The sequence below is a fragment of the Periophthalmus magnuspinnatus genome, chromosome 6 (assembly GCF_009829125.3).
Source record: "Periophthalmus magnuspinnatus isolate fPerMag1 chromosome 6, fPerMag1.2.pri, whole genome shotgun sequence".
NCBI classification, from domain to species: domain Eukaryota; kingdom Metazoa; phylum Chordata; class Actinopteri; order Gobiiformes; family Gobiidae; genus Periophthalmus; species Periophthalmus magnuspinnatus.
In genome coordinates, this window is record NC_047131.1 from 21,507,991 (window position 1) to 21,532,222 (window position 24,232).

Below are 24,232 nucleotides of genomic sequence, written 5' to 3' on the forward strand. Positions count from 1 at the left end.
GCTCCAAACAATTAGATGCATCTCTGTGGTTCTTAATGTATTACGCCAAGTTACTTACTCAAATTTTTATGGCATAAGGCAGCTATTTTAATTGAGGATTTAAGTCACAGGTATTTGTCAAGTATTTTTTATTAGGGTAAAATGATTGCACACACAATTTGGTAAATGAAAGATCAAATCCTCAGAGATGGCCACATACCACATGTGCCACTAGAGCCATACACAAAAAAAGAAATGTCTTTTATTCCTTGTGCTGACTGTATTATTGATGATTTTATATTTGACTAGTAATTACTGCAATTTTAGTGTTTTCATTGTTTCTAACTGTGATTGGCTCAATTTAGGCTTAATGTTGCACTTTTTAACTTTTTAGTTAATTTTAACTCTTTAAATGTACTATATGACTGTAAGAGTTAAGTTATCAGTTCAGTATCAGTTATGACGTTAACTTATATTATGGAGGTTTTTATATATATTTCACAGGGGCAGCAACCAAGGGCTCTAAAAAGAGAGCTATTAAAAGTGAGATAGATAATCTGCTAGTATTACAGTGATGAAAGACTGCTGTTTATCTTGCAGTCTGTCATCCTCACTTTAATAAAGTCATCATTGCTTAAAATTTTTGGCTTAATAATTGAGTAGAAATAAAAGACAAGTCATATGGTGTAGATGTATTATTGTAGCATTGTTGATGATTTATGTTGGTGTTTAGCTGCTTAGTGTATCCTTCCTTCAGTTTTCATTTGTCTGGGATGAAAGTTACACAGTATAAATGTATGTGATCAAGCAACCACTTTCCAATTCAATATTTTTTACACATTTGCAAAACAAAGAATGCCACTAAAGCTTGTTATAAATGTCTCTCATTAAACAATATTAAAACAAATGTTATTGACTCTACTAGGCCTACATTTATAAATCTACAGTAGTAGATGTGTGTTATTTTACTAAAGAAAAAAGGTTAAAAAGAAAGAACAAGGCTGTCTGAGCCCTAGTAGTAATTGGAGACCACCATGCCCTACCCACCTCCCTTCAGTCAACTCACCCCATGACTTTTGACCTTCTCTTTAGCGTACAGCCAAAGCAGCTGGTCCAACTTGTACAAACTGGTCATCTGCTGGATATGGTGAAGCAATAAAGAGCATGTGCCTCTTCTAGTATATCCACACTCTGTATAGTGCAGTTCTTCTGACTGTGCTCAGGGAAGAAAACCTGCAAAAAAAAAGCACAACACAAAAAAGCCTGTTTCATTTTTTTGAATGGTACTGTTTCTTATTAAACTAATCAAATTCACTTTGCAGAAATTTGCATTGACTGATTAATTGAGTAGGCTTATTGATTCTATGAGAATCACAAAAATACTGCTGAATAAAAAATGTTATTTTATGCAGCTAACTTGCTCTTTAATGGGCTTACAATAATTACAGTGGAGGTGTTATTGCTTTGCCTGGAATGTTTCACAGTATAGCATTAAACTGCATATTATCTGCAAACTGCGTATTATCTAAATCTTATTCGATTATAGCTGCATGTTCAAAAAATATCCTGAAAAACATTCTGTGAGCAGGGTTGCTCCACAGATCTGTTCTGTAACCTGGTGGCATCACCTGCTTGTCTCCTTCGAGCTAAATACATTTGAACATCTACCCTCCACCCACAGCCACACACCAAATGAGCTGTTGAACTGGGCAGTGCCTGGAGGACTTAACAGGGCAGTCAGGGGGCAGAGTCTGGACCAACAAGGAGCAGGTTGACTTGCACTCAAACTCTGCCCCTACAGGTGTGTGTCTGATGGAGCACTTATCAGAACAGAGGCGTGTGATGTCACATGCCTCTTAAGATGCAGTAGTAGAGTTTAACTATAGTAGGCAGCGCACACTCAGTTTTGGCGCCTAGTTTACATGCAGTACGGGGTGAGGTCATTGCAGAGTGGGTGTCGTAACACCAACGGTGTACTGTGGTTCGCATGGGTTCATGCAAACACCAAAAGGTACTCCTCTAATTATCTATAAACTTCTCCAGACCGGTGTGAGAAAAATGTATTCCTCACAGATTATTCCTTGAGGGTAGTGTGACAGCACACATTGATTTTAAAGACTTGGTGTCCTGGCCACATTGTTGTAAACCCTGCATTACACTATAAAGCAGTCTTCAAACAAAGCAAGAGGGACTCACAAACATCATCATTAGCTTACTCAAAGTTGTATTTCGATTGATTCATGAATGTTTGAGTAATTCAACATTGCCCTGCATCTGAGGCTTGAATACTCAAAAAAAATCTGTCTAAATGTGCTATAAAAACTCTGTATCAACTGAGACTGTTGTTAGTTGGAAAAAAAAACTGATGTAGTTAACTCTTATTTCTGTCTTAAGTAACTACAGAATGAATACAACATTGCAGCTTTGAAAATATTATGAGACCCTCTGGGCCAACAAAGGCCACATTGTGGAAGCAATACACCCGGCCGTGGTCAGCTGCTCCCACAGCTGTATGTTCCCATGTCTGTGAAAATTTTGTCAGAAATTCTATGTTCTCACAGCTCTAGTTTATGTTCTCATATCTGTGGGATTGTAGGGTTATTGTTAAGGTTAGGGCCTGCTTTATGCTGATCAGATGTCCCTGTTTACCCAGGATAGTCCCAGTTTTGAGCCCTGTGTCCCCTGTACTAGTAGATTTATCCAAAACCATTGATTTGTTCCAGTTTTATACAAGAAATGTCTCATGTGACCCTATCTGTGAACAATCTGATCCCCGCCAACAGTAAAGTGGGAAATTTTTGTCATTTGTCTAAAGTACTGAAAATGAGCATAAGGCAAAAAAAAAAAATGCACTGACTGAAGTCCCTCATTATATACTGAGCCCAAGTGACTCGAGAATGGACAATGTTACATGCTCTTTTCACAATTGTATTTATTCCAAACATCCAAACCCAGGTGTGCCCCAGTTTTTAATTTTGAAAATCTGGTCACCCTATCCTGGTTTTGAGATTATGTTTAAGGTTAAGGCCAGGTAGGGGATGTGGATTTACTTTCAAAAATATCTTTTAGGTTAAATGTAAAATAAAACAGAGCTGTGGGAACATAGACCTGTGGGAACACAGGTACACTCTCATGGCGCCAATGTGGAAATGCGACTTCCATGCACTAACAGTAGTCGCTGGCTCAGTAAGATTTTTCATGCAGCAGTTAAACAACAACATTTTTTTTTTTTTTTTTTATTTTATAGGCATTTTTCATAATGAGTATCCAGTAGCCAAGTAACCATTAGCCTGAGCCAGAAACAAATTTGCCACTTTGTTTGCTTTCATTCCTTTTTTACACTATTTATTCTATTCAATTTTTTTTTTATCCATACCAAAAAAACAAACAAAACAAAACAAACAAAAACATTACATTATCACCCTGATTAGCATAAGCCCAACAGCTATTTTACTTGCCTTTGAGCTTGAATGTCCAAAATTTGGCATTACTGTGTAGCAGTCCGATTGTGAGGGCTGGTTTTGAAACAGCCGGGGAAGCTGCTAGATCACAGTCCGTCTTAATAAACACTAAATTTAGTATTAGCATTTTAAAACCTCCAATGGTTTAAGATTATCCTGAAAATTATCTTAGATGTGACAACACAATTGGTAATTTAATAAATTAGCTAAGCGTTTTGCGGAGTAATAATTGCAATAATCTGATTAAAATTTAACATGAACGGCTTGAGCAATAGAGGCAAAGAGTTACTACTAATATTAACTGACATAAGCTTTAGCACGCTTGCATTAACACTACTCTTTGCGACATCCATCTCATGGGCGACATCCATAGACTGTAGTCTCTGGGTTCATCCTTACAAAGCACATGTTCTGCAGTAGCAGGTTATTAAATCATTTCTGTTTACATTTGGGAGACGAAGAGACACATGATTTTGACTATGTCTGCAGGAAAAAAACAAAAAACAAAACTAAGATCTGTACACAAATTTTCACTTTTAATTTTTCCTCAGTAGGCCTGAACAGCCTGCCTGTGTGCGAATGTTTGGTTTCACAATGTTAGGTTAAACTAAGCCTTACACTGTTTAAGGATCAAGTTGGCCTACTGATGGAACATCCACTCATTTGTGTAAGGATTGGCTGTACAGATTTTGTAAATTCCTCAGGGACCATATTCCTGACAGTCTATGACCTAAGCTGTGCACATAGCTGACAGAAAATAGTTGTGGCTACACACTGTAAGATCAGAGGGCTCCTGCCATGAGCTAATCATTCCATGTGCCATATAGGCAAGTGTTGAAGGAGTGTTGCCTGTTTATTTATAGGAGTCTCTCTAAGGTTCTACAGCAGTGGCCTGCTCTTTCAGCTGGTTTCAATTACAGCTTTGGTGAGAGGTAAAAATAGGCCATAGCACCTACCTATACAGACATAAACAAGCACACATGAGTGGCTTAGAAATGTGCGATATTAAACTATTTTGAATCTTGTCAATTAAGGCTATAAATTTGTGTTTTATTATTGTTAGTTAATTACTTAATAGAGTAACTTTAGTACAAAGTTACTGTTTCAATTTAGGTAAGTTTAGGGCCTTGTTGTTGGTTTATGGTTAGGCTTTTGGTTATGGTAATAGCCAGGATGAAGGTGCAGCTTATGATCTACAGAATACAGAAAATTGCCATATCCAAAGACACAATAACCATATGAATCAACAGCAAGAATCAAACCACCAAGCTTTCAGTCATAGGACAACCAGATTAAGACCTGGGCTGTGATTGTCAAATAGACAATGACAAGTTACGTGATTAAATTTCCTAGACTAAAGAAACACTGTTTTTGATTTATTTATTGTGATTTATTCTTGGTAGTGAATAAATCAATAAATCGTTTTTCTGGCCACATTGTGACTTAATTTTGCAATCCACAGAGGTATCAAAACATGTTATTGTATGTAATATACAGCTGTTAAGCAGTAAAAAGACATAAATCATGTGTATACGATTTCACATGTACTTTCAACTCATATCAAACTGAAGAGAAAGGCCTATGGAACCAGAGAGATTATACCATTGTATTTTGTATGGCTTTTTTTTTTATTGTAAATCTTAAAGAAAAACTACATGTATCATGCAAATGGACATTTTGCAAAAGAGAGAGAAAACACAAAGTAGGATTTTTTATTTATTTGTAGAGGTATTAGAACTGCAATATATATTTGAGTTGAAGGTTAAAAAGAGCATCTTGCTCAATTAGTTCTTTTGATATAATAACATTATATCACGGTTATTTTCTTGACCTTTTTATTTGTTCCATCCATCCTGACTCAAGGACGACACTATCTGCTAAAAGGGGAAGGTCTTCATCAAGGAGTGAAATGATAATCCATGGGTCGGGATGAGCAGAGGTAATTCCAAGGAACCCTTCCCTTCGGATCTGAGGTATCCAGTGTCGAATTTTTCTGCATGCCATGTTATCTATCAGCAAAAACATGGACATCAACTTCAGATGACAGCATGCTAAAATTAGTGGCTATCAAAGGCTTGAAGTGGCAAGGACCTTGGCTGTGGTCTCCTCTTTCCAGAGTGGAAGCCCTGTTTCAGTTACCTCAGGAGGCACCGGCTGGGTTTGCTGGTGAGTGGACACTAGGTGCGGTGTCTCAAGCAGAAGTTTCCCACTGTTAATTTAAAACTTAATACGTATAGTCACGTAAAAGTGTTGCATATAATTGGCTAAAGCTGTAGTGTAGGTGGTGATAGTACTGCAAAAGATGTTTTCTGTAGTTTTTTTTCTTCTGTATAACCAAAAGCTTCATAGGCTATAATAGACTATTTGGACATTTCTACCATATTAAAACATTTTTTTCTCTCATCAAAAACATGTCTGAAGAGATTTTAGATGGAGTCCATGCATGTTTCAGTAATCTAGTGATTTTTCTCGGGCCCAATTCGAACTCCCCTTACAGTTAGCTGTGGGATTCTGTCCAATGCTCAGCCTATAAGCCTGTGTCACCCATGTTCCTGCACAGGAATTCTCCATAAATATACATGATGCAAAAACAGGATACAAAACAATACACTGCAACTTCATAACCCTGAAGCAAAGTTTCATTAGCCGAATGCATGCCAATTGTAATGTGATAGCAGTCTGAACGGGGAGTGACCTATTATTGCACTTTCAAAACAATAAAAGGTAACATGGTGATCTAAATATGTTATCTGATATCAATCAATAGCCCATAAAAGTGTAAGACTCCCCCTTTAGAAATGTATGTTTCTTCTATTAATACTTTGCAGATGATGCCATGAATGTTCTCTGGGGGTGTAGTGCTAACTGTTACCACTGCTCTGTCTGAAGCTGTGTTATTCAAGTTACACTTTTGTCTGAACTTTGTTTTAACACAATCTGTCCAAAAAGAATGGACTTAGCGGGTGAGCTGATTTGTGTTGTTAAACAAGTCCCTCTCAAATAATGAGATTCCCAAAAAGCTTGACATTTCGTCTGGGCTTTAACATTCTATTGTAACCATGGCAACCCATTTTTAAACAGTGTTTTCTATCAGCTGCCAGGTAAAAAAAACAAAAAAACAACAACTTTTGACAAGACAAACTGAATTTAGATCTAAAATGATAACAAAAACACACACAATCTTTCTTTTACCTTTACCCCAAACACTGTTATGCTGAACAACCACTTTGCATTTGTGGATATTCTCACAAATATACATTTTTGACAATGTATGTTTTCACAGCCAGGTTAAGGTTAGAATCAAGGTTAGGTTTACGAACAGGTAACTTTAGGGTTAGGTCTGCTGATCGGTTCTTGGCAAAATTGAGCTGTAATTTTTAGACAAAATTATAAATACATAAAGGTTTTATTAAATAACTATTTAGCAGATCACAAAGAATACTGTCAATGTACCTTAATAATATTGGCTATAATTACATCTGCTGAGTATGAAATGAGCTCACTCTCCAGGGAAAACACAGCATGCAGATTTGAATGACATGCAACGCTAATCCCCACCACCGAATGAAATGCCAAGAATTTAGGGAGTCCCCTCAAATAACATTACAGTCACAATCTAGCTAGCATTAGCCAACAGTTTTTCAGTTAGTCGCTCTCGGCTTTTGTGGAAAATCAAACACCTAAACAGGACCATGAACGGTTGTATTGTTTCCAGGATTCTGAAAATGTGTTGTTTAAACATTGGGTTTTCAGATCATCCTAAAACAATTTTGGCTATGTCACCATGATAACTGATGAATATTCTGCCATAGATATACATGCAGAACATATCCAGCATGGTGTCACCATGGTGAGTTTATTGAAGCTCACACAGACATACACATATGAATTCATTCATAACATCCTAAAGGCTGCTTTATAATGCATTTTCAACACAAAGCAATGAAATACATATTTCAGTGACAAATCAGAAAGCATGTTGACTCTACTGTGAATGTACAATAACTTGTCATTTGGCATTAAAGTGCTGTGTGAGTTTGGCAGACAACTATGCATAAAAGCCTACATGTCATAAAAAATATTAACATAATATGAAGCATTAAATAGATAAAATGCTGAAATCTGAGGGGCATCAGATTGCCAGCACTGAATGGAGACTTAGACTTTATTTTATTGTCCCCGGGGGGAGATTCCTTTCCACATACACAGAGCATGTCTGACATATATACAGATAAACACCAAACATCACACTCACATAAACATACATTACAAAAACAGACAGACAGGAGTTTGACTTAAATATTAACCAACTTTACTGTACCTCAGTTTTATGTCTTAAAAACATTAAAGACAGAAAAAGATTACTTTTCTCACCTTTCAGAGACCAGAGCAAAGTTTTTCATGTCAAACTTACGACACTTACAGAACAGACTTAATATCGGACAATAAAATGCTTTATAATTAGATACAGCACGTAGTGGACATATTTTAACATTAAGAGCTGCTCATGCAACATAGCTATATTGAGGCAAGACAAATTTTGTTTAAATATATGAGAAAAATCATTTTGTAAGCACTTGGCCCTAGCTGAGTTTGCAGGATGTGTAAGCACAGGAGCTCATCACCTTATGTCTGTAAAAAGCTATAGAGGTGCTTATATTTAAACAAGGTATAGAGAATGAGAAGTAATCCATCAAAAGAAAAAGGGGTCTATTTAAATATCTTGAACAAGACCACATCACACATTTCATGGACAAAATTTAGGACACATTTTTTTTGTTCTAAATTGTCACTTGAAAGAAATGAAAGATCCAAGGTGAGAGTATATGTTTGAGAAACATCCAGAAAGTTGCTCTTCTTGGAGTTAATCCACCTTATCAGGTTGCATGGGGTCTCCTCGATTCACAAGTTAAGCCATTAATAACTTGTGGTCCCTTGCTGTCATGCAGACACTTCTGTCATTACATGTAATCAGCCATATAAATAAATATGCATGTATAGAAGTGAGAAAACACACAGGCACACAACATCAGTCAGTAAAACTCAGGAGACCTGTAGATACTTTTAATATTTGTACATTTTATGTCTTTTCTGGCTTGTCTAACATATAAGACTCAGGTGTCAATTCCGCAGCTTGTTTGTTATTACTGTTTCCATAGATACAGTCAAGGAGCACGGTGCTTTAACCCGACAAGTCCATGGCTAGTTTGTACTGGAGCTGTATGCTAACACATTAGCAGCAATGTACTGACACTGACATTTGACTCTGAAATTTTAGCCTTTGTTCAGTAAAGACAAGGCCAAACTCTTGGATCCTCTGCTTGTTAACCTGGCTAAAAAAAATTAATTAAATCTCTTAGAAATTAAATTCTCTGAAAAAGGTTGTCATGGTATTTAATGGCTGTGAACAATTGCCTTCATCTATGTTATAATGCAAAGCATCCAGGTTGGTTTTTAGTAACAATGATTATCACCTCAGTGCTATTCTTATAGTTCACTGGGGTAACTGATACACCATTATGACTGAAATGAAAGTGGAAAAAACATGTCTAATTATAGGTTATATTCCTGGTGCACATATAACTAGGTCTCAGTGCCACGTCTTTACCATACAGAATAACTGCTCATATATTCAGAACGGTCTATCATCATCCTTCTGGAGATTTTACTTACAAGGATTTCATCTTTATTTAGATTTTTATTTTGGCTGTGATTTTTGGAGTAGGCCTAGTCATCTGAATGATTCATTGTATTGTATTTATTTGAAACAGTTGTTAATACTTACTGTGCTTTACAATCTTTTCTTGACCTATTTGTCGCCTTAATCCATGTTTCTAAAATGGTTGACTGTGACCCAAAGTAGCCATGGGCTGGGTCCTGGAGGTTCCCTTTGACAAGAATAGCCCTGTGATTTCATGAATGAGGGACCTGCTGGGTGACAAGCTGCACTTCTCTCCAGCCTCTGGGCAGAAAAGCTATCCTTTTTCTTCCCTTGAAACTTACTTTGGAACTATGGTTTTGTACTTTCCAAGCTGAATTCAAATTTTAACCAAGAAATCAGTGCAGAGCTGTGGCTAACGTGAGAGGGACAGCAACAGCAACAAGTGTCATCTGGTCTGCCAACGCGGGGAGGGCTTCGGAGTTTAAAATGGTGTGAATATGATAGCCACCACAAGTCATTTGTGTTGCTCATGCAAGTAGAGCCTGTGTGCTTTGCTGAAACTTAACAGAGCACTAATTTGACAAAAGGACTATTTGAAACAACAAGAACTGTTCTAGATTTGCTGCCTTACTTGCACTGGATCTCAGGGACATAACTGGATTTTACTTATATGCCTACATGAGAGGAGAAATTTGGAGGACATCTGCCCAAAGGGCGCTGAGGAAGTGAGCAACAGTTACCCTGTGAGTGGTAAAAATGACTGTTGTGTCCCAGGAGAATCACGACGACACTGTGGTCGTCACTCCTGTGTTGCAAGATGCAGTGGATTTGGAGGCAGCAGACCAAGAGTGTAGTGAGAGAGTGGTCATCAACATCTCAGGCATGCGTTTTGAAACACAACTGAAGACACTTTCTCGGTTTCCCACAACGCTTTTGGGAAACCCAAGTAAAAGGATTCGCTTTTTTGATCCACTTAGAAACGAGTACTTTTTTGACCGGAACAGGCCCAGCTTTGATGCCGTTCTCTACTATTACCAATCAGGAGGTAGATTACGGCGGCCTGTCAGTGTTCCAGTGGACATTTTCTTAGAAGAAATTAAGTTCTATGAACTTGAGCAAGAGGCAATAGAGATGTTTTGTGATGACGAGGGTCTGGCTAAAGAAGAAGAGCGACCACTGCCTACCAATGAGTTCCAGAAGCAATTATGGCTTTTGTTTGAATATCCCGAGAGTTCAGGACCTGCACGGATAATAGCTATTGTGTCTGTTATGGTTATTCTTATTTCTATTGTTATATTTTGCCTGGAGACTTTACCTGAGTTCAGAGAAGTCCCAGTGTTGCCAGAGAACAATGCCAGTGGCAGTGCACAGAGCAAAGTGCTAAATCCCTTCACAGACCCATTTTTCATGGTGGAGACACTTTGTATAGTGTGGTTCTCATTTGAATTTACAATGAGATTTCTCTCTTGTCCTAGTAAAGCAGCTTTTTTCAAAAACATTATGAACTTGATTGATGTAGTAGCCATAGCACCCTACTTTATTACACTGGGGCTTGACTTGGCGGAGCACCAAGGAAGCAGTCAGCAAGCAGCGTCCTTGGCCATCCTGAGAGTTATCCGTTTGGTGCGTGTCTTCAGGATTTTTAAACTCTCAAGACACTCTAAAGGTCTCCAGATCCTTGGGCAGACTCTACACGCAAGCCTACGTGAGCTGGGCCTGCTGATTTTTTTTCTGCTTATAGGAGTGGTTTTATTCTCCAGTTCGGTTTACTTTGCAGAGGTGGAGGACCCAAAGTCAGGATTTTCCAGTATACCTGATGCATTTTGGTGGGCAGTTGTGACTATGACAACAGTGGGTTATGGGGACATGTGCCCATCCACTATTGGGGGTAAATTTGTGGGCTCTTTATGCGCCATAGCGGGAGTCCTAACAATAGCACTACCTGTCCCAGTAATAGTGTCTAACTTCAATTATTTCTATCATCGAGAAAACGAAGAGGAAGAAAATGTCCAGTATGTGCATGTGACGTGTGGGCAACAGGAGCAGCCATCATTTGCGGATAGTGACTCTAATAAAAGCACACAGTCGCTTTCAAAGTCAGATTCCTACCACAACGAAGGAGACCTGGAGATATTAACGTGTCCAGCTTCAACCCCACAACAGACATACACAGGGAAACTGACTGTTGTTTGAGACACACTTTAATGTGATATAGGCCTTTGTGAAGACGCAAATATTACCTCAATTACCATTTGCTATCCTTATTTATTACTACGGGCTTATTGTGGAGCCTCATATAATAAACGTTTCAATGAAATACCTCGTAGCCTGATGCAACAGGTTTGGCTGCTTGACAGGCTATTCTAATCTCTTAATTAGTGCCAGTGACAGAAACCCACTATCAACTTTAGCAGAATTTCGGGTAGCTCTTTTATCACACAAGTCTACACGTTTATGTGAGAGAAATGTGCGCCATAAAGCTCGTGACGCGCACGCAGCGCAGGCGACGCAAAGTCAGACGGATATATACATTTGTTACCACTATTTATTATGTAATTTTCAAATTAGATATTCAAAGAAGCCTATGTGCGTATCAGAAACTGTACAGTAGATTTCACTGCCAGTAATGCCATAGAAATACATTGGGTTATCATTTCTGTGGAGTATGTGGAGCCTCTGAACATAGATGAGCTTTGAGCGCCTCTCTGTGGCACAAATTGTCCCTGCACGCTACAGTTTTGCTAAGGGCATAAACAACATCGGATTTTGCAGCTGCCAGACCCAGGAATGTTTTAAACTTGTGCCTCAGGATCATCCCGTTCCTTCAGAGCAATGGTTAAGTGTGAGAGCAGCACAAGCCGTCCACTTTTACCTCCCCAGTCCCAGCGCTTGTACAGAGGACTGCTGTTTGCAGGGCTCACCTGACCATCCCGTAGAAACAATCATCACGTGACACTGAATGTGCCCTCGTGCTGTTTGACTCGTTTTATAAAAGAGTTTAATCTTGGCCAATCACATTTTCAACATATTTAAGTTAAACCTAAATGTGTTCTTAATTTCACGCGTCACCTTTATAGTCTAATAAATCGTTTATCGATGGACTTTTTAAGAAGATCATTTGTCTGGTTCTTCTTAACTTGGGGGAAACCATTTAAAACTTTTCTTTGAAACGAAAAGAAATTCTTGTTTGTTTGTTTGTTTGTTTGTTAATTTTGTACGGTACGTTTGAGTATTGAAGTATGGAATGTGTAACCATTTTGTAAATTATAAATTATTATTTTGCTGCTGTAAATGTACAAAATGTAATTGTTCCTAATAACATTTATTGCAGTAATGTGTAGGCCTAGAGCAGCCTGTGTCACATAAGCATTGTCAAGCAAATGTAAATTATTTTTTTCTAAATGATACATGTCCTTATTTTTATATAAATATCTAAATACAACGGTGGAAAAGTCAATAAAGTCACCTTGTTTGATGTACGCGATATATATATATATATATATATATATATATATATATATATATATATATATGTTTGTGTCAAATGTTGATTTAGTTGTTTAACATATCGAGGCGTACTGGTGTCCGGGTGATGTGGAGCTTCTCTCCTTCGCTCTTCGCTGTCCCTGGTGCTGAAACTAAACCTTGTGCTTAGCTTTTTGGAGTGTAGCAATGGCTTATTAAAAGTTAAAGCCTGGGAACCAGACTGTATATTGTATCTATACAGAAGACTTCGCATATTCGTGAAGTATTGTGGAAGTATGTATTCTTGTCCGGCCGCAGGGGCAAGATAAAAGACAAATGTTACAACAATAATCATAATAATCATATGAAGCACTCAGACCTCGGCGGAATCATTGCATGAATATTTGCTACTTATAAACAGAAACAAAAAGAAGAAACGTTGTCACGCATAGGGGAACGTTTTGTTAAATAATCAGCCTGAGATTTATGTTGTGCATTTTGCCGGGATTGCGCCAGTGCTGGCACTCTGTGGAGATGTTTGTGTGGCGTGTGGAGAACTTGTGGCGGCGTGCTTTAGTACGGAGCCTGTCTGCATTGCGTCGAAAGCCTCCAACTCCTCCCCCTTCGACCCCCTCCTCTCTTCGCATCGCTTCCCCAAATCTCGCTCCATTCACTTCCTTGGACTCGTATGTTCAGTGCACATCAAAACATGTCTGACATTGCAGAGAAAACAGTTGGACATCCCGTTGGCTGCGCTCTACAGTCTCCCACACCCCAGATTTGTTGAGCTCTTCGCGGAAAGCCATGCTCTTCTCTCTGTTGTGGCAGCAGATTTCTGCTGATGCAGTGATGTCTGGAAATGTCAAGGGCTTGCTCATTGCCCCTTAATGTATCTCCCCCCTGAGTTGCAGAGCCGGAGTTGCTCCTGCGGCTGTCAGCGCGTGTTCGGACGCTGCGGTTCTCCCTTTGTTTTGTGCCGGGCTTTGCCTTGGACAGTCTCTTTACTCTCTCACGGTCCAGTGTGTCACGGACGCCGGGCAGGACCAGCATGATTGCCACAGCGGTGCATTTTCTACGGAGTGCAATGTGAAGTTTGCACATGACAGCAGCCGGACCCTGCGGTTGGATGGTTTTACTCGAGTATAAAAGACGCTATAAAGAGCCTCTAACATCAGCTACTGGTAAGAATTGCTGAACACTCACTTTTCTGTTTATGTTGCAGATAACATAACGTTATGCTACATTACGCTTATCTGCCAGAGTCTTTATGGAGAAACGTAGTTGTAAAAAATATATGCGTCACTTTAGAGTAGATTGTGGTACAGAACGGAGCAGTGTGGAGTACATCACAGTCACGTACTTTGAAGGCACTCAGTCCTCAGTACATTAAGTCTTTACAGCTGATGTATTTGACAAAAACCTTATCTAAGTAAGTGTGAAATAACTTAAAAGGGCAATACAGTTTAAAACTACATACAAACAAAACAGTTAAGGTGAACCATAATGGAGGATACTTCTCAGTGTTTCTTTTTCTAAACACTGTTAATTGTAGCAGAGAGAAGCCAGTTATTAAATAAATAAAGTATAGATAATGCTGAGGCAGCAGAAATCTTGCCTGTTTGATCCCATTATTTCTCACTCTCCCCTCCCTTCCTCTCTCCCTCTCTCCCTCCCTCTCTGTGTTACGGGCGAGCAGCGGCAGCAGATGCACTGGGGAGCAGCAATGGTCAAGTCAGCGAGAACTGCAGTGGAGCCGCACTGAGGCAGAGTAGCCAGCCCCTCTCATCAGGGGACTCTCCAACTATCTAAGTGCTATGGGAAGCTGAGGAGTGGAAAATCCACTTGCTCACTGAAAGACCTACCAGCTTCCCTGCTCAGCAACTCTTCTCCCCAAAATGACCGTGATAGCAGGAGACAACATGGATGAGACCTCGGCTGTCCCCGGTCACCCTCAGGACACTTATCCCCCAGACCACAATGACCATGAATGCTGCGAAAGGGTGGTCATCAACATAGCTGGTCTCCGCTTTGAAACCCAGTTGAAAACTCTTTCTCAATTCCCAGAAACATTACTTGGAAACCCCAAAAAGCGGATGCGATATTTTGATCCACTAAGAAATGAGTACTTCTTTGACAGGAACCGCCCAAGTTTTGACGCCATCCTCTATTACTATCAGTCTGGAGGTCGCCTTAGAAGACCAGTGAATGTCCCATTAGACATGTTCTCAGAAGAAATCAAATTTTATGAACTGGGTGTAGAAGCGATGGAGAAATTTCGTGAAGATGAAGGTTTTATCAAAGAGGAAGAGCGGCCTTTACCAGAGAAGGAGTTTCAGCGTCAGGTTTGGCTCTTGTTTGAACATCCTGAAAGCTCAAGCACCGCCAGAGGGATTGCCATTGTATCAGTCATGGTCATTCTCATTTCAATTGTTATTTTTTGTTTAGAAACATTACCACAGCTCAAAGAGGATCCAATGGGACGCATGGAGACTGTGGGGAACACTACAGTTTATTACAAGCCAAATATTCTCACAGACCCCTTCTTTGTCATTGAGACACTCTGTATTATCTGGTTCTCCTTTGAGTTGATAGTGCGCTTCCTGGCATGTCCAAGCAAGCCTGCCTTCTTCAAGAACATGATGAATACGATTGACATAGTGGCCATCATTCCCTACTTTATTACACTGGGCACTGAGTTGGCTGAAGACCCAGAAAAGGAGAGTGTGGGGGAGCAGGCCACATCTCTGGCCATTCTCCGAGTCATTCGTCTGGTCAGAGTGTTTAGGATCTTTAAGCTGTCCCGACACTCGAAAGGTCTGCAGATTTTGGGCCAGACTCTCAAGGCCAGTATGAGAGAGCTGGGGTTGTTGATCTTTTTTCTTTTCATTGGAGTCATCTTATTCTCCAGTGCTGTGTATTTTGCTGAGGCAGAGGAGGAAGGGTCCATGTTTGGCAGTATACCAGATGCCTTTTGGTGGGCTGTTGTGTCTATGACAACTGTGGGCTATGGGGACATGGTCCCTGTTACCATAGGAGGCAAGATTGTAGGTTCTTTGTGCGCCATTGCTGGAGTGTTAACAATTGCACTACCAGTCCCTGTCATTGTGTCTAACTTCAACTACTTCTACCACAGAGAAACAGAGGGAGAAGAGCAGGCCCAGCTACTTAAAGTTAGCAACCCCAATATCCCTTCTGAATCTAACTCAAGTCGCCGCAGTTCATCCACTGTCAGCAAATCAGAATACATGGAGATTGATGGAGACATTAATAATAGCATTGACAACTTTAGGGAGGCAAATCTAAGAACTGGTAATTGCACTATAGCCAACCAAAACTGTGTGAATAAAAGCAAGCTGCTTACAGACGTTTAGAAAAAGCATTAAAAAAAATATGAGAGCCAATTATTAACCTGCCCTGCACTCTGTGGCTCTAGGCCTACACTATGCTAAACTATGTAGAATGGAAGCAGAAAATCAGCAGTTGTTTAGATTACAGGTAGATAGAATAATTAATTCTAGAGATTCTCCATTTATAAATAATAAGAAAGCATATCCATCAACAGCGCCATAGAGGACTCAGAAACAACTTGTACTCTTCTATCAAACAAGAGATGAAATCTTATGCATGGAATCCATTTCTACAACATTGTAGCAGATAAATCTGCAGAGACACAGAACCATCTGCAGCCATCATGTATGCACAGGACATTGCGATGACGCCTCATCTTTCCTCACCTTTCCTCACTTTTCCCGACCTTCCAAGATCAACTACACAGCAAGCACCTTATAGGAGGAAGACTGGTCTCTCTGTGGATGTAATAGACTGAGTTCTACTTGCTTTTTTGGGACATCTGCAATGCTGCTGTTTTCAAGCAGATACCACAATTATGATATCACCAAGTGATTCAACGCCATGCCCTTTTGATGCATCACAGCACAATGATAAAAGTGAGCTTCCCACAAGCATGACCAGACTTTCCATTTTGATATTGCCATGCATGAAACATATTTCACACAATGGAAAGGATATTCCTTTGGATACCTGCGTCCACTTCTCATCTCTTTTCATACAGTATTGAGTGCACTGGAGTTTTTATTGAAGTCTGGCTTTACATGTAAAATTGAATGATAAATCTTAAGGAATCAGTACATAGATGAGATCATAGCATGACAAAATAATCTGCATTATGGTCTATCCACTAAGGTACTTTTGTATCCTGGTATATTTAATGCATGACATGAGTATACAGCTTGTTGCAGTTCAGGCACTTCAATGACCCTTTGTCAGGGAAAGGAAACTAAACTACCATTTCTGAATTGTGATTAATATATTTCAACAAATTCTGAGGATGCAGATTGTAGTTTAAAGTAGTCAAGATACAATGTATTAAATGCATATAATCACAATAGGCACCAAATACCAATATTATGTCAATAGTGCAGTGCATGAACATTCTTTAAACAGAAACATTACATACATTTAGTCATGAATTATTGTTGTTTTTTATTTTGAATTCTGTGGAGGAGGGTATTTTCTGAACTTCACAACAGATTTTTACATAAGTTGCTAGTGCCTTTATCCCTTTCACTAACAGGCCCAGTGTAAGTGCCTATTGTGTATATTGGTAGACACTGGTTGAAAAAAGTAATTTACTGTCTGTTTTAGCGGATTAAATAGATGTTCTAGAGACAGCTGAGAAAGTTTGACAGCAGGTGACTGTGGTCGGACAAGCATTGATCCATGACTATCATGCACTTAATTAATCCATGAGGGAGAAGCGTCTTGTACTTGCATGTTTATAAATTAGCAACACAAACAAATTCTATTTTATTTTATCAAAGCTTTTTACTTTGTTGCTGACATTGGTGTGTTACTTCAGGGTTTCTACCTCAGTGAGGTTATTGCAGTCTTGCTGCAGAGATGCAAGGTTTAGTGCATGCGCCTTCCTCTCCCATAATGCAAAATTGAACCAAAAGCGTAAACCGCAGTTGTGCAGCATTGAATGTGATCTTCCCAAAACTCATTTTTTACTCATAAGGTCTCATAGCCATTACCAGTCTCATTGCTACTTTCACAAAAAGCTTCGCACAATCAGAGTGTTAATTAGCAGTGCAGCACAGTTCCCTTTTAGTTAGTTTGTTTTAACACAACCTCTTTGTCTAATATGTCAGAGAGCTGTCCTATGGGCATTATTGTGTGTAATTGGGTGCGGCTAATCAATTTATTTTATTTTTTGATGAATTTTCAAGCATTTTCATTTACATAAAACTTTATGAGCTCACAGACTTTAAGCAAAACATGATAAGTACTTGAATAATCTGAGCTGCTGTACAGCTCCACTATACACTCCTTTCACATCTGCAGTGCTTCCTGAATGTCATAGTCTGTGATGCTCCTAAGGCCTTTGTGGTTCTAGCACAGACTGTGATCGGCGTTGTTGTGTTGTCTGGTGTTGTGGAGCTCAAGCCTACATTCTTGAGCTTGTCTCTATGTGTTTTGAATTGTGTGGCTGGGACACTAGTTTGAGGTGCTCGTTGGAGCTGATCTTTGTACTGTATTCTGCCTCAGGCAAGGTCACAGTTTAGGAACCTTGTTTCAAAGTCAGTATCTCTCTACAAGAGCAAAAAAGAACAGCAGATGGCCATCTGCTTCACCAACACTACATCATATTATACCACTATAGTTATAGTATAGTATAAGAATAACTTCATATTATCTATCTAAAAATGCAGCTATAAGAAAGCATGCTTTGATTATAGCCATAGACTGTATATTTATATATAATACTGCATATTCTTTATACAGTCTATAGTTATAGCCAGGCTCCTTGTTAAAGAATACTTAACTCTATTGGTGTGTCCTGTAAGACACAATTTAGAGTGAGGTGAGCTTGCTCCTAATGTTGTCAACGCATCTTTGGATGGTGCTATGCATAAACATTCAACATGCACTCTTATCAGCAATATGACAAAATGTGCACACATTTTTAGCTGCTTATAATTGATAATCTTTCTCTGATCAACGTAAACAAACACTAGTCACTGGATACTAGGTGTGAATTTTCTAGTAGCATAAGAGTTAACATTGAATTCAAATGTATGCAATAGTGGAGTAGAGCCTGTTTGAAGGGACGGTAAAAGAAGAATTAACTTTTATGAGACTACTGAACCACCAGCGGAAGAGGGTGCCTAAATGTGTGTTTAGGGTTTCATTATGCTTCTGCAAACAAGCACGAGGATGACTATTAAATAAACAAAGACTCAATGCCATTTAGCTTTAATAAGATAGGTTTAAGTTACCACAATATACTGTACTTTAACATGTATACATATGTTAATATGTATACTTTAAACACATATGAAATATAATAAACCAAATCAATTTGTTATTTGTCTTTTGTTATTTTTGCTTTTTGCTTTTTGCTTTTTTTTTTTTTTTTTTTTGTGAAACTCTAATAATGCAACTTTACATTTAGGAAGGCCATGCCATACAATAGGATTGATCAAAGACGATGCTTCTCGGGCAGCCCAGTATATTCCTTAGTATTCATTGAAAGTATAATGTACAATAATGTGATGTTTACATCTTGCCAACTTCTAAAGATGAATCTACTCTTCAAACTGCAAAACCTGCATGGTCAAGAGAAGACTGCATGAGCTTTAGCCTACCAAATGGTTGATCAACTACTACTATATGCCAGAAGAAACCCTTCTTTTCATGTGCACAGCCCTGTTCAGAGCTGGACCAGTGCCGACCTCCAGGTGTTAAGATGGCATTGGCTACAAGTTGTGTTGGGCTCTTGAATGTGGGCAAGGACATCAAGGGCTAGTTCCTCAAACAATATGTACTACTGGCTCGAAGCTCTCGGAACAGACTCTTTGTTTGACTGTAGTAATGTTGTATGTTGGAAAATGTCTAAAACGGAGCTCTTGAGTTTTTTGCCTGTGGAGAAGGCATGGATCACAGCTGAATATTGGGATAATGTGTGCCTCACTCACCACAAGCCTCGTTTGGACTATAAAACATAAAACAACCTCTCTGATTTGATTTATTTTTTGTTTACAAGATGTTTTAAGCTGCTTTAGTCAACGGACTGTCAAACTAACCAATTGCCATCAGTGTCATCTTAAGTTGTCTTTTTGTTTTTTGTTCAATAATGACATGGCATGGTCTGCAATCTATGCAAGGGTAACTATATTTTGTTCTATCCCATAATTTTTGATTTTACATTAACTTCAATAAATTTTTAAGGATCTGCTGGTGTGCACTCATTTTCAATTCTCATGATAGGTGAGTATATTTGTGTGTGTATGTGTGTGTGTATGTCTGGGCAGGTTTTAATCACTTTGTGGGGGCTAAAATCTGTATACAAACTCAACCATGTCTCCCTTATGTGGACAACAATCAGGTCCCCATGATGTAAAGCCATTATAATTATATGGTTCAAAGTTCAGACGTAAAGGTTTGGGTTAGGGTTGGAACTGGTCCCCAGGAAATGAATGTAAGTCAATGTAATGTCCCCAAGAAACATGGAAAGCCAACATGTGTGTGGATCGGCGGACTGGCATAAATCAAAGAGCCTTGTTGCAGAAGTGTCTGTAGTGCGCCGGCAGCGGAAAAGTGCTGCAGTGTGCCGTGTTATACCCAACTCACGGTCTCAATCCTAATGTGTCCTCTGCCTCATGCTATCCTTTCACCCAGCCCATTAGCAGTGATTCACAGAGCTAAGGTAATGGTCCCACACTAATCCGGACGTCCCAGGAGAGGAGGGGTTATACCACTGTCATGCATGTTGTTACACACCTCTCCAGGCTTCATGTCAGATCCACACTCTTAAACTGAGCTCCTAAATGAAGTATTTTTCTTCTGCAACCCTACATTATGTATTACGAGGAAAGTAATACACATGGAAATAAAAGCTATTTACTGTTTTACTATGTATCTGTCATCTGCAAATCAATTTTTCAATAACAATATTCTCACCACTTGTTTTCATTAATTATTATTCATTAATCTTGGTGTGTTTATTCTCATTAGGTGTTGCAGGTAATGGAGCCAGGTCAAATAAACTTGGGCCTTAGATACTACTTGCTCAGTGAACAGTTAGGGGCAGGTAATGCATATTTAATTTAATGTAAAAGTTAAACTACACTAAACTATCATAGCACTCTGTAATTAAGACGGTCACCTTCACCTTTTATATAGGTAGCCTTTAAGTTTGAGTGATAAACATATAGTAGTATTGCTATAAAGATTAACAATTCCAATCAAAATATCATATCTTCTGAATGTAAGTGGAAACAGTCAGCCTTCTTTAAAATGTCATGATGCAGTGTGAAACTTCAGGTATTCAAGGCCAGTACTGATACTCATTTATTAGTATACACAATTTTGTGGCTTAATGTGAGGACCATCACCTGTCCTTGTTTTCTGTAAGCAATGCGGTTGAAGTAGAAGTATACAAGTGTGTCTATATTGCTAATAACTATGTAACTAACATTGAAGGTCTTTCATGACTGCATTATACAGATTCATTATGGTAGAATCTAAAGTCCATTTATCTATTGTCCAACTCTGAGATATCCATGACCTTAGCAGAAGTGAACCTTATCTTGCTTGTCCTCTGCATTGCCCTCAGGAAATGCAGTACTTGTAGCTCTGCAGGCAGCAGTAAGGGTGGGGTGTGCTGGCGCCGGGCCCATCCACTCTCTCTCTCTCTGTGTGCCTCTCTCCCGAGGGCCGCACAGTGGACAGTAAAATCTCACACAAGGTGGTGGTTTGGTTAATTGTCCTATCAGCCAAAATGTATCACACCTCTATTTACTAGTTTTATTTTAGCCCTTTAAAGGGCTATCCTATTCTTCTCTATAGGATAGGATAGCAAAGTCAGGCTAATACAATATCTGAGCAGTATCTTTGACCAATAAAGTTGCATTATATACATTGCACATATTTCATCATTAAGAGTATTTATATACTGGATATTATTAATACTTAAACTATTATCACTAACCCTCAGTTGATTTTAAAATTGGCTACAACTTGTTAATTGTCTTCTGAGTCCCAGGTACCTTTCAAATCTATCCTTGAAATATTGCAAAATAAAAGTGAGATGATCCACATCAACTTGTGTGATATTCTTCTATGTTCCATGTGACTTTATGCTGGTGGCAGGTGTCTGTCTACTCTCACCCAGACAGGTGTAATTGAAAGTGTGGTTTAGACTCCTGTCGTGGTAATCCCAGATCAGCATGTCGGACTAGTTGAAGTGCTGTCGGTCAGTGATGCATTGGTCCTTTATTGAACTGAATGCTTTGGTGTTGGCTGTAGCTGCCATCTGAACACGTCCCATGATTAATGGTGTTTCTACAGCTGCTGTGCAGTCACTGTGCCCCATTCAAGGTGTGACTGACTGCAGCCATACTTGTGTTTAAATATGCATTGGCATGCATATATCACATACAAACAGCAGCTGATTCTCTGGAGTCAGAATTGCACTTGATATGCTATTATCAATGCCACGAGGACAGACTTATCCTATATCCTCTGAAAATACTGTTCCTGTCAACCTCATCGAAAACCTCTCCAGAGCTCAGGGCCGATCAGCTGGCCCTGCACAGTATCAGGTAGAGCCTGAGATCAAATCACAAGTGTCCCACTGCAGCTGCTCAGTCCAAAGTGTACCTGTGAAAGGCCCCATATCGGCTCGGACTGTTCACAATAGGAAAAATAGCTTTGGCAGCAGTATTGGATCCTAGTGCTGGAGCCAAGCCCTGGGCCCTCACTACACCCCACCCCCAGGTCCAAACCCACCCCCACGGCCTTCTCTGGCCCACTTCCTCTGCATTACCTCCATCAGGCCAGCTGCTGACACACTTGTTTAATAATTAAGGACATGTCCATAATTTTCTCGTCCTTGTGGAAGTCCACAAATGGTCTCTGTGAAACTCAGGCCAAATAAATGTACTTCTGCTTTAGCTGCTGACAGCTGTCTTCATAAACCAAGACAATAGAATACAATAGAGGCTGCCCTCGAGGCAGTCCAACAGCAGGAATAATGGTCTAACAACAGAAGCTTACTTTATTGCATTTATATGATTATTCTGTAACATTAATATTAAAGAGAACTAGTGTAATGTTTTTGGTTATGCTGATAGGATACACCATATGTGTGTATGGGGCTATGCCCAGTCATAAATAAAGTCATATATTTTATTGTATGTATTGCTATGCTCTCAGTGGAAAAAATATGAAAAATTACATGTTTAAAAGGTCAATACTTGAGTTTTTACAGTCAGGCGGATAGGAGTGAACTTCAACAGTGAACATATCATCATCTTGTTTAAACTCTCAGCTTTTTGTGTGATACAATATCTGAAAGTTGTAATATAAACACATTATAAATACTATAAACTATTATAATTTTAAATCTTAGACAAAATAATGTTTTTTAATCTAATCTTACTTAATGTAATCTTATGCAATTAATTTAACCATTGAGATTAATTTAACAGTTTCAAATTGCTGTTTTCAAATAGTATTTACTATAACAATGGTATAGTTTATTTGTCATTTAATAAACATATTATTTTAGTCCTTCTGGTCTGTCTGCCCTTGTGAATTGGTCTCATTTTACATGCTTCAACGCAGTGTGCAGTGTCAGCGGCCTTGTCCGAGGAGAAGGTCCAAACTTAACATCAACAAAAGCATCACAGTGACCTTCCCGCTTCAGTTACATCATGACTGAAAGGGCCTGGCAAATACAAAACCACAAAACGAATATAATCTTCACGTCATGTGCAGAGGTATTCACCAACTCAGCAACATTGTTCAGACTGCACGTTTCCAGCAAGGTCATTACAGCTGGTACCTTCAGGCTGAACCAGGATTGATGAAAAACATAAAATAATACACTAGTTTTTTATGTTTTAATATTTGAATCCAAATCAATACTTTTGGTCTCAGCCTGGATAAAATAAAGATCATCTGAAGTAAAACCTCAGCCTAATTGTAGTATTATCTTATGGAGGTGGGAATTTGTTTTCATAATCCATAAAGAAAAACACTGAAAGAAAATGAGAAAATGATGTAATTTATTTGCTTCAGTGTAGTTGTTGTAATAGCAAACATTCAGTGTTGCCTTATCTTATGTATCATATTCAAAATTATGATAACCTCATGTCATTTTTCCTGGCCTGTCTATAGGACACATTAACTGCTTCTTGGTGAAATGTACTGTAAAAGCTTCTGTAGAGAGAATTGTGAACACTGCAAAAATACCCATGGCACTGTAAATCCACCCATTGTTTTTCCAAATGGGAACACTGTGTTCTATAACAGTGATCAAGCAATCTGAATTACATCTGAATTACCAAATGTCTGATCTTAATATTATTGTTAAGTACTATAACTATAAGTGTATGGTTTTTATTTTATTTTATTTTTTACAGTGCAGCAGTGTTATAGGGAGGGCTGGAGTCTCCACTGGTGTAAGAGTGTCAGAAGCTGACAAATGGAGATAGTGCTTTCTGCTGAGAGCAGTCCCCACAAGTTTCCCATGTGTGCAAGCAGCAGGCATCAAAAAGCTTCTGAAATAGTGACTTATCATTGTGTTATCATAAAACACATGAAGATCAATCACACAGTATGTATAATGGGACATATA

At 38.9% G+C, this 24,232-nt stretch overlaps 2 protein-coding genes across 2 annotated transcripts; both read left to right on the top strand.

The window, feature by feature from the left end:
• Positions 1-9,615: 9,615 nt before the first annotated feature.
• LOC117372802 (shaker-related potassium channel tsha2-like) lies at positions 9,616-11,341 on the top strand. The gene has a single exon (XM_033968670.2). The coding sequence runs from the start codon at positions 9,859-9,861 to the stop codon at positions 11,293-11,295; it is 1,437 nt and encodes a 478-aa protein (XP_033824561.1). The 5' UTR covers positions 9,616-9,858; the 3' UTR covers positions 11,296-11,341.
• A 2,276-nt stretch (positions 11,342-13,617) lies between these two features.
• Positions 13,618-17,764, top strand: LOC117372800 (potassium voltage-gated channel subfamily A member 1-like). The gene is made up of 2 exons (XM_033968668.2): positions 13,618-13,748; positions 14,264-17,764. Exon 2 carries the CDS (start codon positions 14,463-14,465, stop codon positions 15,936-15,938), a length of 1,476 nt encoding a protein of 491 aa, XP_033824559.1. The 5' UTR covers positions 13,618-13,748; positions 14,264-14,462; the 3' UTR covers positions 15,939-17,764.
• The last annotated feature ends 6,468 nt before the right edge of the window (positions 17,765-24,232 follow it).

Coding starts and splice junctions, on each gene's coding strand:
- LOC117372802 (XM_033968670.2), top strand. CDS start 9,859: ATGACTGTTGTGTCCCAGGAGAATCACGACGACACTGTGGTCGTCACT.
- LOC117372800 (XM_033968668.2), top strand. CDS start 14,463: ATGACCGTGATAGCAGGAGACAACATGGATGAGACCTCGGCTGTCCCC.